The sequence below is a fragment of the Ahaetulla prasina genome, chromosome 8, assembly GCF_028640845.1.
Source record: "Ahaetulla prasina isolate Xishuangbanna chromosome 8, ASM2864084v1, whole genome shotgun sequence".
NCBI lineage: Eukaryota > Metazoa > Chordata > Lepidosauria > Squamata > Colubridae > Ahaetulla > Ahaetulla prasina.
In genome coordinates, this window is record NC_080546.1 from 88,569,562 (window position 1) to 88,586,239 (window position 16,678).

A 16,678-nucleotide genomic window follows, 5' to 3' on the forward strand; every position below is an offset into this window, starting at 1 on the left:
ATTTGTCTGAAATGGTATACGTCAGTGATGGCGAACCCGCATGGAAACATCGCACGCGTGTGCGCGTTTGTTGGGGCCATGCGCCGGAAAAGCCAAACTTCCAGGTTCTGTCACGCATGCACACTTGCCAATCAGCTGGCCGGCGCATAGGCGCACACCGGTTTGCGGCACTGCCCTGCGCGAGAAAGACAGCTGATCATCGCCCAGGCCTGTGCGCCAGAAACCCAGAAGACAAACGGGCAAGGCCTGGCTTAGGACCCGGGTACTTACGGGACCGCCTGCTGTTACCTTATGCCTCCCACCGACCCGTACGCTCACACAGAGAGGGTCTTCTCAGGGTGCCGTCCGCCAAACAATGTCGGCTGGCGGCCCCCAGGGGAAGGGCCTTCTCTATTGGAGCTCCTACGCTCTGGAACGAACTTCCCCCTGGCCTACGTCAAGTGCCCGACCTTCGGACCTTTCGCCGTGAGCTAAAAACACACTTATTTATTCAAGCGGGACTGGCTTAACAGATTTATTAATTTTAATTGGGGTTTTATTATTTTAGGGTTTTTAATTTTAAATTTTATTGTCGGCCACTTTATAATTATGCTTTGTTTTAAATTTTTTGTTTTAATTGGGTTTTTTATCGTTTGGCTGTACATCGCGCTGAGTCCTTCGGGAGAAGGGCGGTATAAAAATCTAATAATAATTTTTAAAAAAAGGCCACGCGTGCGGGGCGACATGGCTTCGCATGTCACTTTGGGCACCCATGCCATAGGTTTCCTGCCCGAGCAGGGGGGGGCTGGACTAGAAGACCTCCAAGTTCCCTTCCAGCTGTATTCTATTCTAAACTCACTCCCTTTTTTCCTAATGCCACACTGTTAACAGCTTTGCGCACGTGAATTTGCAGGGGCTGGTTCAGAAATGACACACACACACACACAAATACATTGGCCTGTCTGCGCATGCCGTATTCCTGTGCCAGAATGAAGCAGGCAGGGGTCCCCCTTTGTTGTGACTCCGGCCCCTGAGCCTGTTCTCATGGAGGAGGATGATTCGGAGAGTGAGGGAGAGGAGCCGACAAGGCCTCCCTCTCCAGGTCCCTCCTTCCTGGCAACGCCTCAAGTGCCGGCGGAAGGCCAAGAAGAAGGCATGTCAGAGCCTCCACAGATAGAGGACGAGGAGGATCAATCCTGGATGGACCCTAGGCAGCATCAGAAAGAGAGGCGTGCGCAGCAGAGGAAGAGGTGTGGCAGGCCCAGAGAGTGCTGAGTCACTGAGCCACACCCCACAGGGGATAAAAGCGGGTGGGGTTGCCATCGGGCCCTTGTGACGGACAAAAGCTACCAAGTGCGAACTGCAGATCGGTCGTTTGGGAGTTAAAGGCCTGGACTGTGCAGAGGCTTTTTTTCTGTGAGCTCTTGGCAACGGATCTTGGACACGTGGGCTTCTATCTCCGTAAGAGATAAAGAACTCGGAACTTGGCAGGCCGTTGCACTGTAGTTGCCAAGTCTTTCATTCACGACAGAAAATCAGGTCTGTTGCAAATATAAAGGACTGTGGGATGCGTTTCTCTGCGTCTTCTCTTTGAAGTGGGGAGGGGGACACAACACCCTTCCTCCTGAAGCCTGGCACCCCGAAGCATGAACCCTGAAAGGCAGCTTCCCTGCCGCTTTCTCGAAAAGCGAGGGGCGGATGAAGCTTTCGAGGCGAGAAAGCTGAAGGAGCTGCTCGCCTGTCATATACCGTAATGAGGCTGAGCCTTGCCCATCAGGCCTTCACCTGCTGCGACAGGTGTACAGGTGAGTGTCAGGCTGGGTCTCTCAAGTCAAGATTACTCTGAAGTGGACACTCTGACGAAGGTCAGTCTTATCTATGGGGGTCTTTGATGCTCTCAGAACTTGGTGGGGTTCTTTGCAAACGTTTCATTACCCAACTAGGGAACATCATCAGTGCTGAGAAGGGAATGAGGTTTTTGTTTTGTTTTTTTGTTTTTTAGCACTGACGTTACTAACTGGGGAATGAAAGTTCTGCAAGAAAAGCATCCAAGCTTAGAGAGCACCAAGGACCCCACAGTTCAACCCTGAGCTGCAAAGATTGTTGTGACCCAGGCCCAAGTAGGTAGTAGGAAACTCGGTCCGTGTAAAAACAAACTTTCTTCGAACAGCTGAGAATTACTTCATTCTCCGCGTAGTTCAACTAAATTAAAGCAAATTCCTCCCAACACAAATTCCTCAGTCCTATCGCAAACCTTGGTCCAATTAGGCAAACTGCCAGAGGCCTTTCTTGGCAAAATGTCAGAAGACACACAAAACAAATGCAACAAGACAGAGCTATCAACGTTGTTTTCCGGCAAAGAGCCCAAATGCCGTTGCTGGTCTTTTAAGCCTTATGGGAGGGGCCAATCATCTCTTGGCCTCATTCCTGAGTCGTCCTCTCTGCTTGAGCTGCTCTTGCCTTCTGGCAGCTCTTCTCATGCGTGCATTAGGAACAGGCTCCTCCTGTTCCTCTGCCTCACTACTATCAGTCTCTGGAGGCTCTGGAGTCCGCACCTCACTTCCCGATGGTCCTGGCCCCACCTCTGCCTCTGACGCAGAGCTCTCATATGGGCCTTCCCCAGCCTCCAGGACTTGCCCATGTTCTTCCTCAGCCTCATCGCTATCTGACTCCGTTGCCAGCTGGTGGACCACAACAAAGATTCTCTTTTTATTCCTATCTGTCTTCTCCATTATCTGCTCCTTCAAGCTTGCAGGGTAGAAGAGAATGCAGAGCCAATGTCTCTTCTTGCCTAGCCTTTCCTAACGTTTGCAGAAGACCCTCGCGGCCAAAGATTGGCGGTTTTCGCACGGCACGCTGAATTACAAACTCACCACGCCTTTTATTCTCAATGGGTTGTGCGAATCCAGCCTTGTGAGGCTACTGTAGGGTTTCGTGTCTGAAACCTGTGCGACTCCAAGAAACCATGGGTCACTTGAAGCTAGATCCTTGGTGGTGTAGTTTGTTGGTTGGCTGGCCCCTCCAGCAGCCAAATGAGATGAGGAGGTGGCGTGGCAGTTGGGGCCAGCATCAAAGCAACCTGAGAGCTCCGAGGGCGAAGAGGGAATGGAGCTAGAGTGAGAGAGAGAGGCGAAGCCTGGGCTGTCCATTAGTCCACAGATGGAGAGTCAACAGCCCCAAGGGCTGGAGGTGGCTGATAAGGAAGAGAAGGAACAGCTGGGTCAAGTGCCTGACGTGTGGATGCGCAGAAGGCAGAGGAGAAGAGAACAGTGGAAATCTATGGGCCGGTCCTTAAGATAGAAGAGCCACCGCTGCTACCAAAGCCCCACCCTAGCTCTGGGGATAAAAGGCAGGGGGCACAGATGAATAGATATGGCAGACAATTATTTATCTCCCTGCTGGACGGACTTCTTAGCCCACGTTGAGAGAGAAACTTATTAGGGCTCCTAATGAAGGAATAATTGATTTAACTACAGAGGGTTTGTCGTAATTGGGAGCCGGGTGAGAATACTTGGTTAGTGAGCAGAAGAACGGAAGGAGATCGTACCTGGAACCCGATCGCTTGCAGTTGATGATGGAGATCATCCAGAACTCTCCGGCCGTCAAAGATAAAAGCCGGCTTCAGCATCTTCTTGTGAATGCGCTTGTAATCCAGCTCCTGCAAAGGAGGCCCAAGATAAGTTTCAAACGACGGGAACGAGTTCGCACTGGATACTCTCACGTAGAGCTTTCCACTGGGTTTACCTTAAACATGTCCCACTCCGTGCAAATCACGAGAGCGTGGGCCTCCTCGCAGGCTTCGTACGGGTCCTTGCTAATGGTGACCAGTCGCGAGACTTAAAACGGGAAGGAAAAGAGAGACGTTGGTGTCAAACCCTGAGCATCCATTGGCCCAAGAGAAGCCCATTTAAAGTCTAGGGAGATTCTCAACCATCCAGGTCATGGTTGTCCCAAAGGTGCTTTTTCAAGAGGAAACTGGACTTGCTTGGTTTTTCTTTGAAGACGTTTCGCTTCTCATCCAGGAAGCTTCTTCAGCTCTGACTGGATGGTGGGAAATGGAAGGATTTATGCTCCTTGCAGACCGCTGGTCATTTGCCTCTTTTTTAGAGTTGTTGAGGTCACTTGAGAAGTTTATCCAAGCCTCCATGGTTCTCTAAAAGGATGCAAATGACCAGCGGTCTGCAAGGAGCATCAATCCATCCATTATTCCCCACCATCCAGTCAGAGCTGAAGAAGCTGCTTGGAGGAGAAGCGAAACATCTTCAAAGAAAAACAGAAAGTCCAGTTGCCTCTTGAAAAAAAAAGCACCATTTAAAATCAATTTCAGTAGGAGAGGCTGAAGCATTTATAACAAAAACAGAATAATTTCCCATCAATAATTTCCATTAGCACAAACACCTTCCAATTCAATTTTAATTTTTTTGCTTAGGGATCCATACCGAAATCCATAAAATAAGAAAGAAATGGCTGAATCAGAATCGAGCTGGTAGAGACCTTGGAGGTCTTTTAGTCCAGCCCCCTGCTCAGGCAGGACAGCCTCAATTGTGGTCGTTAGGTCGAGGACTACCTGTATTTTTTTTTTTTAAAAAAAATTGAATTACAGCATGCAAGTAGCGACCAGTTTATTCTTTGGTCTGAGTGAACTCCAGTTCTTTTTTCTTTCCCAATTTTGATGTGCATTATGAAAAAAGCTTTTCAATACAGTAAGAGCAATAGCCCTTATATACCGCTTCACAGGGCTTTTACAGCCCTCTCTAAGCGGTTTACAGAGTCAGCCTCTTGCCCCCAACAATCTGGGTCCTCATTTTATCCAACTCGGGAGGATGGAAGGCTGAGTCAACCTTGAGCCGGTCAGGATCAAACTGGTGGCAGTTGGCAGAGTTAGCTTGCAATACTGCATTCTAACTACTATGCGATCACAGAAGGAAGGAAGGAAGGAAGGAAGGAAGGAAGGAAGGAAGGAAGGAAGGAAGGAAGGAAGGAAGGAAGGAAGGAAGGAAGGAAGGAAGGAAGGAAGGACAGACTAGCAATAGCCCTTAGACTTATATACCACTTCACAGTGCTTCACAGCCCTCTAAGCGGTTTACAGAGTCGGCATCTTTCCCCACAACAATTTTGGGTTCTCATTTTACCGACCTCGGAAGGATGGACGGCTGAGTCAACCTTGAGCTGGTCAGTTGAACTGCCTGCAGTACTACACACTAACCACTGCACCACCGTGGCTCAAAATCCTAATTTAGTTTAGTTTTTTTGTTCATCTTGTTTATTTATTTTCTGTACATACAATACATCCTTTCTGAGACTCGGAAACTTTTTAGAGACTCATCCCACTCACCTTGATCATCCTCGGAGACACCTGGGTGAGAAAGATCCAGAATGATTTGCTCTTTCAGTACTTTGGGATCATAGATATGCAGTCTGGCACCTTCGTCCATTAAATATTTGCTGATGTAGATACTGGACGATTCCCTAAAAATAAAAATGAGCAACGTCCTGAAATCCCTACCTCCGTTAACCATCATCGACAGTTTGGCCTAGGCCAGGGGTCTGCAAACTTGGCTCTTTTAAGATTTGTGGACTTCAGACCCCTGGCCAAGGACAGCCGGGTTGAAAAGGCAGGCAATGGTTTTACCAACTTATCAAAACAGACTAAGGTGCATTAGACTAAGACCAACTGAAGGTGATGTGATTTGCTTCTGGGCAAAGCACTGAGTGCTTTTGTACCCGATGTGAATTCCTTGTGAGAGAAAAAAAGAAAGAAAAGAGAAAAGATAAAAGAAAAGATAAAAGAAAAGAATAGGAGGAAGGAACAGGGGTGAAATCCAGCAGGTTCTGACAGGTTCTGGAGAACCAGTGGCGGAAATTTTGAGTAGTTCGGAGAACCATAAATACCACCTCTGGCTGGCCCCAGAGTGGGGTGCAAATGGAGATTTTGCAGTATCCTCTCCCCTGGAGTGGGGTGGGAATGGGGATTTTGCAGTATCCTTCCCCCAGGAGTGGGGAGGGAATGGGGATTTTGCAGTATTCTTCCCCTGGAGTGGGGTGGGAATGGGGATTTTGCAGTATCCTTCCCCCAGGAGTGGGATGGGAATGGGGATTTTGCAGTAATCTTCCCCTGGAGTGGGGTGGGAATGAGGACTTTACAGTATCCTTCCCCTGGAGTGGGGAGGGAATGGGGATTTTGCAGTATCCTTCCCCCAGGAGTGGGGAGGGAATGGAGATTTTGCAGCATCCTTCTCCTGGAGTGGGGTGGGAATGGGGACTTTGCAGTATCCTTCCCCTGTAGTGGGGAGGGAATGGGGATTTTGCAGTATCCTTCCCCTGGAGTGAGGAGGGAATGGGGACTTTGCAGTATCCTTCCCCTGGAGTGGGGAGGGAATGGGGATTTTGTAGTCTCCTTCCCCTGGAGTGGGGGGGGAATGGAGATTTTGCAGCATCCTTCCCCTGGAGTGGGGTGGGAATGGGGATTTTGCAGCATCCTTCCCCTGGAGTGGGAATGGGGATTTTGCAGTATCCTTCTCCTGGAGTGGGGAGGGAATGGAGATTTTGCAGCATCATTCCCCTGGAATGGGGTGGGAATGGGGACTTTGCAGTATCCTTCCCCTGGAGTGGGGATTTTGCAGCATCCTTCCCCTGGAATGGGGACTTTGCAGTATCCTTCCCCTGGAGTAGGGGGGGAATGGAGATTTTGCAGTATCCTTCCCCTGTAGTGGGAGGGGCGGATGGGGACTTATCCACTACTGGTCAGATGGGGGGTGGGGAATCTGTTGGCCAGGCCTGCGGCTCAAGCTTCCCCTCCCGCTTACCTGGTATCTCCTGTGTCCTTTTTAAATGCAAATCCCAAAATCGCAATCTTCTTATCGGTGACCGTGTTGAAGAGGCTATCGATGATCCGGGAAGCAAATCTCCTTCGTTGATAGTCATTCATGTCGATCACCTGCCATTATGGGTTGAAAAAAAAGAAAGGGGGGGGGAGAGAGAGAGAGAGGGAAAGGGCTCCTCCTTGGTAAACATCAAATGAAATTCCGTATTTTTTTTTTCTTGCATCCGAATTTATAAACACCCAAAGGATGGGGAAAATTTATGCTGCTCAGAGATATAAATATAAACATATAAATCACCCGAAGGCCAGACAAGGAATAGTGGATGGAAACTGACCAAGGAGAGATTCAACCTGGAAATAAGAATAAATTTTCTGACGCCGAGAACAATCAACCCCATGGAACAGAAGTTGCCTTTGGACATTGCGGGAGCTTTATCCCTGGAGACTTTCAAGGGGAGACTGGACTGCCCTCTGTCAGAAATGGTGTAGGGTCTCCTGCTTGAATGGGGGGGGAGGGTTGGACTAGATGACCTACAGGGTCCCTTCCAACTCTATTGATCGGTATGTTAATCTGCATCTAAATGTACAGATTCTCGCCAAGTATAGGCAAAGATTGCACTCGGCTGCTAAATTTTATGAGATGTGTCGTACACAACTCTTCTTGAATGGACATGTACAGGCACGTATAACACACACACACACACACACACACACAAACACACACACACACACACACACACACACATATACACACTCCCTTTTTCTCACTGTCAGGTCCTTGCTGCTCTCTGAGCTTGGTTGTTATCTCGCAGACGTTTCGTGACCCAACTAGGTAACATCATCAGTGCTAGAAGGGAGAAGGGTGTGTTGGAGAGGAGGAGGAGGAAGAGGAGAACGACTGTGGGATCCTTAGTGCTCTCTGAGCTTGGTCGTTATCTCGCAGGCGTTTCGTGACCCAACTAGGTAACATCATCAGTGCTACAAGGGAGTGGGGGTTTGCTCTATGTTTATGTATACCTATATACCTATATATACCTGTATATCTGTAAACAGACACACCACTTCCATACAGCACTGATGATGTTACCTACTTGGGTCATGAAACGTCCACAAGAAAACAGCCAAGCTCTGAGAGCACCAAAGCCCCCCCATCCCTGCCCGATACGTAATTTCAGGTTGTTTTCCTTTTAAGTTTAGGAATGAAGGCAGACCTACAGCGTATATATTAGAGGAGAAGCTACAAATAGCTTAAAAACAATAAATTTCCACGGAGAGCCTTTTTCAAGGGTGGGGAATTTAAGAGGTCGATGCTTGAAATCTCTATGCAAAATAGACCCAGTCTCTGCCCATATTGTCAAGACACATAATGAATGGCACACAATTTAAGATGCTGGGACCCTATGCTTCTGTTATCTATACCAGGGGTCTCCAACCTTGGCAACTTTAAGCCCGGGGGACTTCAACTCCCAGAATCCCCCAGCCAGCTTTGCTGGCTGGGGAATTGTGGGAGTTGAAGTCCCCCGGGCTTAAAGTTGCCAAGGTTGGAGACCCCTGATCTATATACCACAATACAATCCAGAGGTGGGTTTCACATACTGTTACCCACCAGCGGAAATGTGAGTGTGGGCACACACCACCCGCACATGTGTGCGGCATCGCAAAACATGCCAATTCGCCCGCATGTACTGTCTGCACATACATGCAACGTCAAACAACACGGCAATTCGCTCGCGCGTGCTATCCGCACAACGGCGCAGCATCAAAAAACACAGCGATATAGGATGGGATTGCACCCGGTTCTCCCGAACCAGCTGAATGCCACCTCCGATACAACCAGGGCCTCTGGTGGCTCAACAGACTAAAGCAAGTCTGTTATTAACAGCAGCTGCTTGCAATTACTGCAAGTTCAAGTCCCACCAGGCCCAAGGTTGACTCAGCCTTCCATCCTTTATAAGGGAGGTAAAACGAGGACCCAGATTGTTGGGGGCAATAAAAGTTGACTTTGTATATAAATATACAAATGGATGAAGACTATTGCTTAACACAGTGTAAGCCGCCCTGAGTCTTCGGAGAAGGGCGGGATATAAATGCAAATAAATAAATAAAAAAACGTTCATTGTGCTTCCCATCCTGGCAAGACATCCAGGGATAAGACGGGAACCAAAGTAGATGAATCACATTTCCTTAGGATTGAGTTCCCTCCCAAGGCCCACCTCTGCCTTACCTGTTGCCAATAGCGAGCCACTTCAGATAAGTTCAGAGCCTCGCAAAGGTAAACCAAATTCAGAACATCTTTTTGGAAACAGCTTCCGCCAAATCCTGTGGGGGAGGGGGCAAAAACAGGAATTGAATCCCGATTCAAGGACGATGGCTTTTTTTGTATTAGAATAGAATAGAATAGAATAGAATAGAATAGAATAGAATAGAATAGAATAGAATAGAATAGAATAGAATAGAATAGAATAGAATTCTTTATTGGCCAAGTGTGATTGGACAGACAAGGAATTATAGATAGATGAGAGTAGATAGATAGAGACAATAGACAGACGGACGGATGATAGAATAGAATAGAATAGAATAGAATAGAATAGAATAGAATAGAATAGAATAGAATAGAATAGAATAGAATTCTTTATTCGCCAAGTGTGATTGGAAACACAAGGAATTAGATAGATGAGAGAGTAGATAGAGAGAGAGACAATAGATCAATAGATAGATAGATAGATAGATAGATAGATAGATAGATAGATAGATAGATAGATAGATAGATAATAGACTGGAATGGAATGGAATGGAATGGAATAGATTTTTTTTATTGGCCAAGTGTGATTGGACACACAAGGAATTATAGATAGATAGATGAGAGAGTAGATAGAGACGATAGATAGATAGATAGATAGATAGATAGATAGATAGATAGATAGATAGATAGATAGATAAGAACAGAACAGAACAGAACAGAACAGAATAGAATAGAATAGAATTCTTTATTGGCCAATTGTGATTGGATACACAAGGAATTTGTCTTGGTGCATAGGCTCTCAGTGTACATAAAAGAAAAGATACATTCATCAAGATTCATAAGGTACAACACTTAATGATAGTCATGGGATACAACTAAGCAATCAAATCATATTAGGAAACAGTCAATATAAATCGTAAGGATACCAGCAACCAGGTTACAATCATACAGTCATAAGCGGGAGGAGATGGGTGATGGGAACGATGAGAAGATTAATAGCAGTGCAGACTTAGTAATAGTTTGACGGCGTTGAGGGAATTATTATTATTATTATTATTAATATTATTATTTTTAAGTACCTCCCTCTTCCTATGATGGCCTTCTGCCCGTCTCCCTGAAGTTAACAGATTTAAGGAACATGAGACGTCTTTCTTGTAGTCGCTCCACAGTCGTGGGACTGCCTGAAACCGCCCTTTCCTTAAACGCACTTGCCCCATTTAATATGATATCCCTTTTCTGTAAAGGTAGTCCTCAACTTAAAACAGTTCATTTAGTGACCGCTCGCAGTTAACAGTGGCCATTACGACCGTTTTTCACACTTAGGACTGTGGCTGCATCCCCATGGCCACACGATTTACATTCGGACGCTCGGCAACTGGTTCATAGCCTGCTGCACCGAGTATTTACTTCCTATTTATAGTATCTCCCTAGCGTACTATTTATTTACTATTGGCATTCCTCCGGTAAGATTTACAAATCGCTCTCATTAAAGCGAAGTCTGTTTAGCGACTGTTCGGAGTTAGAACGGCAATGTAAAAAGTGATTTAGGATTGGATTTTCCCCCCCCACTTACCGACCCTTGCAGCAGCTCCCAAATTTGGACGCTTGGCACAACTGACTCATATTTACGACGGTCGCAGCTTCACGTGTTTTCCCCTTTTTAACCACCTTCCGACAAACAAAGTCGATGGGGAAGCCGGTTTCACGTGTGACTAACTTAACAACGGCAATGATTCACTTAACGAACGTGGCAAGACCAGTCGTAAAAAGGGGCAAAACTCACTTAACAACTGTCTTGCTTAGCTAAGGGAAAATTGGGCTCAACTGTGGTCGTAAGCCGAGGAATACCTTACTACAGAAGCCAGGCTTATAGAAGTTTTTTTTTTTTTTAACTTTCAGGACAGCCTAGAAATAGTTTTAACGAAACTCCTTCGTCCTCGGATCTCTCCCAAGTAGACCGTCACCGCTCTTCAGAACTTACCAACGCTGGCCTTCAAGAACTTGTTTCCAATTCTTTGGTCCATTCCGATGGCTCTGGCCACCTCTTCCACATCGGCGCCCGTGGCTTCACACAGGGCGCTGATGGAATTGATACTGGAAATTCTCTGAGCCAGGAAAGCATTGGCTGCCTGGGGTTGAAGCCAAGAGAAAGCAAAGCACAAAGTTATTTCGGCTGAGACCCAGGAACCAGGCAAGGAAGCTGCACTGAAGCAAGAAAATGACAAAACTGTCCAGGCTTCAAGTAATACATCCATGGCAAACAAGGCTCCGAGGCCACTGACTTCCTCAAAGAATACTATTATTGGAGATATCATATCGGGACGTACTGTTGTGACCCAGGCCCAAGTAGGTAGTAGGAAACTCAGTCAGTGACAAACAAACTTTATTCGAACAGCTGAGAATTAACTCATTCTCAGTGTAGTCCAACTAAATTAAAGCAAATGCCTCCCAACACAAATTCCTCAGTCCTATCGCCAACCTTGGTCCAATTAGGCAAACTGCCAAAGGTCCTTTCTTGGCAAACGTTCAGAAGACACCAATACAAAAATAAATGCAAGAAGACGAAGCTACCAATGTTGTTTTCCAGCAAAGCCCAAACGCCATTGCTGGTCTTTTTTAAGCCTTATGGGAGGGGCCAATCATCTCTTGGCCTTACTTCTGAGTCGTCCTCTTTGCTTGAGCTGCTCTTGCCTTCTGGCAGCTCTTCTCATGCGTGCATTAGGAACAGGCTCCTCCTGTTCCTTTGCCTCATTACTGTCAGCCTCTGGAGGCTTCGGAGTCCACACCTCACTCCCCGATGGCCCTGGCCCCACCTCAGCCTCATCGCTGTCCGACTCTGTTGCCAGCTCCACAGGCCGCTGGCGGACCACAACACATACCTGGTGAAAACCAACTCTCGAAAACTCCTGCAGTTTTCTCCTTATTAAAATTAAAAGGTTTTCTACTTTCTCACAACAATCAGCCATGTGGTCCAATCACGGGGCAGTCTGACGGGTAGCATCACTCCGCCTTCTTCCAACCAGGTGTGAGAATGCCCAACTATTATTGATGTTGGGACTATAAAGGTAAAGGTTCCCCTCGCACATATGTGCTAGTCGTTCCCGACTCTAGGGGGCGGTGCTCATCTCCGTTTCAAAGCCGAAGAGCCAGCGCTGTCCGAAGACGTCTCCGTGGTCATGTGGCCGGCATGACTCAATGCCAAAGGCGCACGGAACGCTGTTCCCTTCCCACCAAAGGTGGTCCCTATTTTTCTACTTGAATTTTTTTACGTGCTTTCGAACTGCTAGGTTGGCAGAAGCTGGGACAAGTAACGGGAGCTCACCCCGTGATGCGGCACTCGGGATTCAAACTGCTGAACTTGCCGACTTTTCGATCGACAAGCTCAGCATCTTAGCCACTGAGCCACTGTGTCCCTTTGTTGGGACTATGCCTGCCTTCAAAACGATTCAGAGGTTTTGTGTGCACAGAGCTCCGAATTCCAGCATCAAACAGCGTAATAAAAATACACAATTCGGTGTATGTGGCCCAACTAAACCCAAAAGATATAGACTAGATATCTTTCGATTTTGAACAATTCTGTCTAACCACCGATCAGTGAAACTCTGAATCTTCTATTTTACGATGAACACTTGGTTACACGCTGTTACAGGTGGTCCTCAACTTACGACCCCAACGGAGCCCAAAATCTCCGCGGAAGAGTGGTTCAGTGAGTTTTGCCACATTTTTACAAACATTCATTCCATAAATGGGAAGCAATGTCGGCTGGCGACCCCCAGGGGAAGGGCCTTCTCTGTGGGGGCTCCCACCCTCTGGAATGAACTTTCCCCCCAGGACTCCGCCAACTTCCTGACCTTCGAACCTTTCACCGCGAGCTGAAGACATAGCTATTTATTCGCGCAGGACTGGCGTAGGATTTTAGTTTTAAATTGGGTTTTTACTGTTTTAATTATATTTTAATTTGGGCCAATTTAATAAGTTTTTTTAAATATTATTTTTATCTTGTATTTATTCTTGTTCTGTTTTATCTGGCTGTAAACCCCCCCCCCCCGAGTCCTTTGGGAGAAGGGCGGTATAAAAATCTAATTAAATAAATAAAATAAATAAATAAATAAATAACTCTGTTATTCAGTAATAACTTTGAATGGACATTAAATGAAAGACTGTAAACTGAGGATTACCTGTGTGCCATTCTACCTTTTCTTTTGATACCTACCAGTTTGGAGAGCTCCGAAGACCACGTATTCGTGGTCAGGATCTTCTCTCTCGGGACCCACTGCTCATAGACAGCACACAACGCTCGGACGGCTTTCTGTCCCTCGGGCGTCTCGTCTCCCCCTATCAACACTCGGTCTGGATTCTTGAGGTCATTGACGGCCGTGCCCTCCGCTAAGAATTCCGGGTTGGACAAGACCTGCAGCCAAGAACAAAGACCGTTTTCCTGGTGCGCCGACGAGAACCCCATCGCTTCGGTTCGCAATTCTCGATATTTTACCTGCAGATTTAAATTCGGTTTCGTGTTGGCATCAAATATCCGGCGGATGCTCTCCGCGGCCCGCACGGGAACGGTGCTTTTCTCGGTCACAATTTTATAACCGTTGGAGTTTTGCACGATCCTTCTTGCGCAAGCCTCGATATATTTCAGGTCCGCAGCCCGGCCTTTCCCCATCCCGTAGGTCTTCGTTGGCGTATTAACCTAGGTTAAAAGATTGTTTGAAAGAGGAGACATTTCTTGGAAAAACCTGTCAACTTGAGATTGTTAAGAAAATCACGATCTTATTTTTGTTAAGAGCTCAGTCCTTCATGTTTAAGTATTGTCCGTTGTCAGAATCCAGTTTCTACTGCTAAGGCTTGCCTGACCATCTGGGTTAATTTTGTTGTGGTCCGCCAGCAGCCTGCAGAGAAGACAGTGACAAGGCTGGGGAGGATAATGGGTCAATTGTGGAGTCATGGGAAGGCCCGGACAAGGGCTCTGCGTCGGAGGCAGAGATGGGGCCAGGGCCATCTGGGAGCGATGCACGGACTCCATAGCCTCCAGAATTATATTACAAATTAACCACTTACAGAAATAAATACGAGATCAGCTTCTCTGATAGCGTCATCGATGTTGGTGGAGAAAAACAGATTCTTCCCTCTGCAAGATTCGACTACCTCTTTAAGTCCTGGCTGGAAAAAAATAATAATCAACAAATAAAGCATTTTTGATGGGTTTCATTCAAGAGGAACACGGCTCAAAGGGACGAAAGCCTGATCAAATTATAGTAGAATTGTGAGCCACCCGGAGTCATTTGTGAAGATGGGCGGCTGTAGAAATTGAATAAATTAATACATAACTAAAAATAAAAAAAGCCAACTTCGTTCCTTCACCGTAGATCAACGGAGGCTTGTGGGCTCCTTGGCGCTCTCTGAACTTGGTTGCTTTCTTGCAGATGTTTCATTACCCAAATAGGTAACAACATCAATGCTGGTAAGGAGTGGGAGACATGACACGCCACCTGAAATCAAACCAAGGAAACCACCCAGCTCAGAGAGCACCACCGAGCCTCAGTTCTCCTCCTTCATTCTGCAAGCCACGATCCTTTCTAGCACTGATGATGTTACCTAGTTGGGTAATTAAATGTCTGCCAGAAAACCACCAAGCTCAGAGAGCGCCGAGGACCCCTCGTTTCAATCCCGAGCTACAAATCTTCTTCTTTATCGGCACAACAGATCTGGCTTTTAAAGGAAACACCCCCAAACCTCCTGATGGAAGGAATTTCACTTCCTCACTTCCTGCTTTCTAGCAAAGCTAAACTGTGCGGCACAGCTGATTGTCAGATCATAGCTTTTTTTAACCACCGGTTCGACCGAACCGGTAGTTAACTACCCATTCAACTGAACTGGTAGCTTTTTTTTTTTACTGCCGGTTCACCCGAACAAGTAGTTTTTATCACTACTGATTCACTCGAACTGGAGCAAACAGGTAGCATTTCAACCCTGCTCCACACCTCCCTGATGTCCATGCAAAAGGACAGCCATTCAAAGAACCCAGTTCTTATTCTGAAATCAACATTTATTGAATGAGCAAGTCCTTGTCCTTATTCTATTCTGCCCCGTGGGCAGTTATGAAGGTGTAACAGGAGGTTCTTCCATTAGCCACCGCAGAACAGTACGTAAAAATGATTAACAATAAGAACAGATTTCATAAAGATAGCAGCGGCATTGCAAAAATCCAAGCGCATAAAACGCAGCATAAAAACAGCCAGAACAAAAAAGTAAGGATGTAAAATGTTACTGAGCCACTATACCTCATAAATCGGAAGGATGTCAGAATTCCAGGCCCCAATTCGAGCTTCGTTAACATCAACCACAGTGACTTTAATTTTGGGGCACATCTGAGCAATAACACTACATGTTGGCCCACCAACATAACCAGCACCGATACAGCAGATTTTCTTAATTTCAAACATGACTGATCTGGTGAGAATTAGGAAATAAATTGGGAGGGGGTCAATTAGAACTGAATTTTAGAATAGAAAACTGTATTGTCACTTTAAAGGTACACAAATCGGCGTACCTTAAAATGAAATCTCGTTGCATTCAGTTCTCAACAGATAACCATTGTGCATATACCCACACACACACACACACATATATATATATAAAACACAAAGAAACATCACAGTCTAGTTCAAATGTATGCATAAACATAGCAGTGCCTCAGATAGAAAGTCCATACAGAAAGTGGTGAGGACAGTGGAGAAGTTAATAGGAAGCTCACTTCCAGTTACTCAGGATACTGCTTATAAGCGCTATGTGCTTAGAGCTCAAAGCATTGTCAGAGACCACACATACCCACTTTACGGTCTGTTTCTGTTGCTCCCCTCTGGGAGGAGGTTTCAAAGTATTTCTAGCAGGACCACTAGATTCTGTAACAGCTTTGTTCCCTATGCTATCCGTCTTGATAAACTCACAAGATTAGTTTTTCTTGCCATGTATATGGTGGCGGAAGGGGGGGGGAATCCTGCGAGTTTACAAGACAGATGGCATAAGAAACAAAGCTGTTACAGAATCCGGTAGTCCTGCTAGAAATACTTTGAAACCTCCTCCCAGAAGGGAGCAACAGAAACAGACCACAGAGAGGGTTTGCGGGGTCTCTAACAACGCTTCGAGCTCTAAGCACATAGTGTTATAAGCAATATTCTGAATAATGGGAAGTGAACTTCCTATAATCTTCTCCGCTGTCCTCACCACTTTCTGTATGGACTTTCTATCTGAGGCACTGCTGTTACCATAGTTTCAGCATAGTTTCAACACTGCACAAAGTGAAAACCACTTTTGAAAGGCATGCTCATATTGGTCCCTAAATTTGCATTCATGATTTCTGTTTGGAAGCACCTACAAGTCCTGCCTAAGCCAATTTGGGAAGGAAGGAGCTGTTTGGGAGACATTTTATGATAACCCCAGAGCTGTTTCCTAGCATGTTCTCTTTGCAAGAGTCACTCATCCCATCTTCCTTTGTGCTCATGAATGCTCATCCCCCCCCCTGAGAAAAACTAAACCCTGCAATATAGTTAGTCCTCACGACCACAATTGAGCCTAAAATCTAGGTCGTTAAGTGAGTTTCCTACATTTTACGATTTTTTTTCTTGCCACAT

The 16,678-nt window shown here is 46.3% G+C and overlaps 1 protein-coding gene across 4 annotated transcripts in view; it reads right to left on the reverse strand.

Annotated features, from left to right (window-relative positions):
• UGDH (UDP-glucose 6-dehydrogenase) overlaps positions 1 to 16,678 on the reverse strand; it is a 30,919-nt gene that overhangs the window by 9,122 nt on the left and 5,119 nt on the right. For 3 of the 4 annotated variants that reach the window (XM_058193930.1, XM_058193929.1, XM_058193928.1), the window contains exons 3-12: positions 15,329 to 15,497; positions 14,106 to 14,207; positions 13,537 to 13,737; positions 13,258 to 13,455; positions 11,026 to 11,173; positions 9,027 to 9,121; positions 6,786 to 6,916; positions 5,315 to 5,448; positions 3,724 to 3,815; positions 3,527 to 3,637 (exon numbers count right to left, since the gene is read on the reverse strand). In XM_058193930.1, coding sequence (XP_058049913.1) covers positions 3,527 to 3,637; positions 3,724 to 3,815; positions 5,315 to 5,448; positions 6,786 to 6,916; positions 9,027 to 9,121; positions 11,026 to 11,173; positions 13,258 to 13,455; positions 13,537 to 13,737; positions 14,106 to 14,207; positions 15,329 to 15,490 — 1,374 coding nt within the window. In that variant the 5' untranslated portion in view covers positions 15,491 to 15,497. Of the gene's footprint in view, positions 1 to 3,526; positions 3,638 to 3,723; positions 3,816 to 5,314; positions 5,449 to 6,785; positions 6,917 to 9,026; positions 9,122 to 11,025; positions 11,174 to 13,257; positions 13,456 to 13,536; positions 13,738 to 14,105; positions 14,208 to 15,328; positions 15,498 to 16,678 lie in introns of those variants that run through there. The other variant, XM_058193931.1, reaches the window with a different exon arrangement.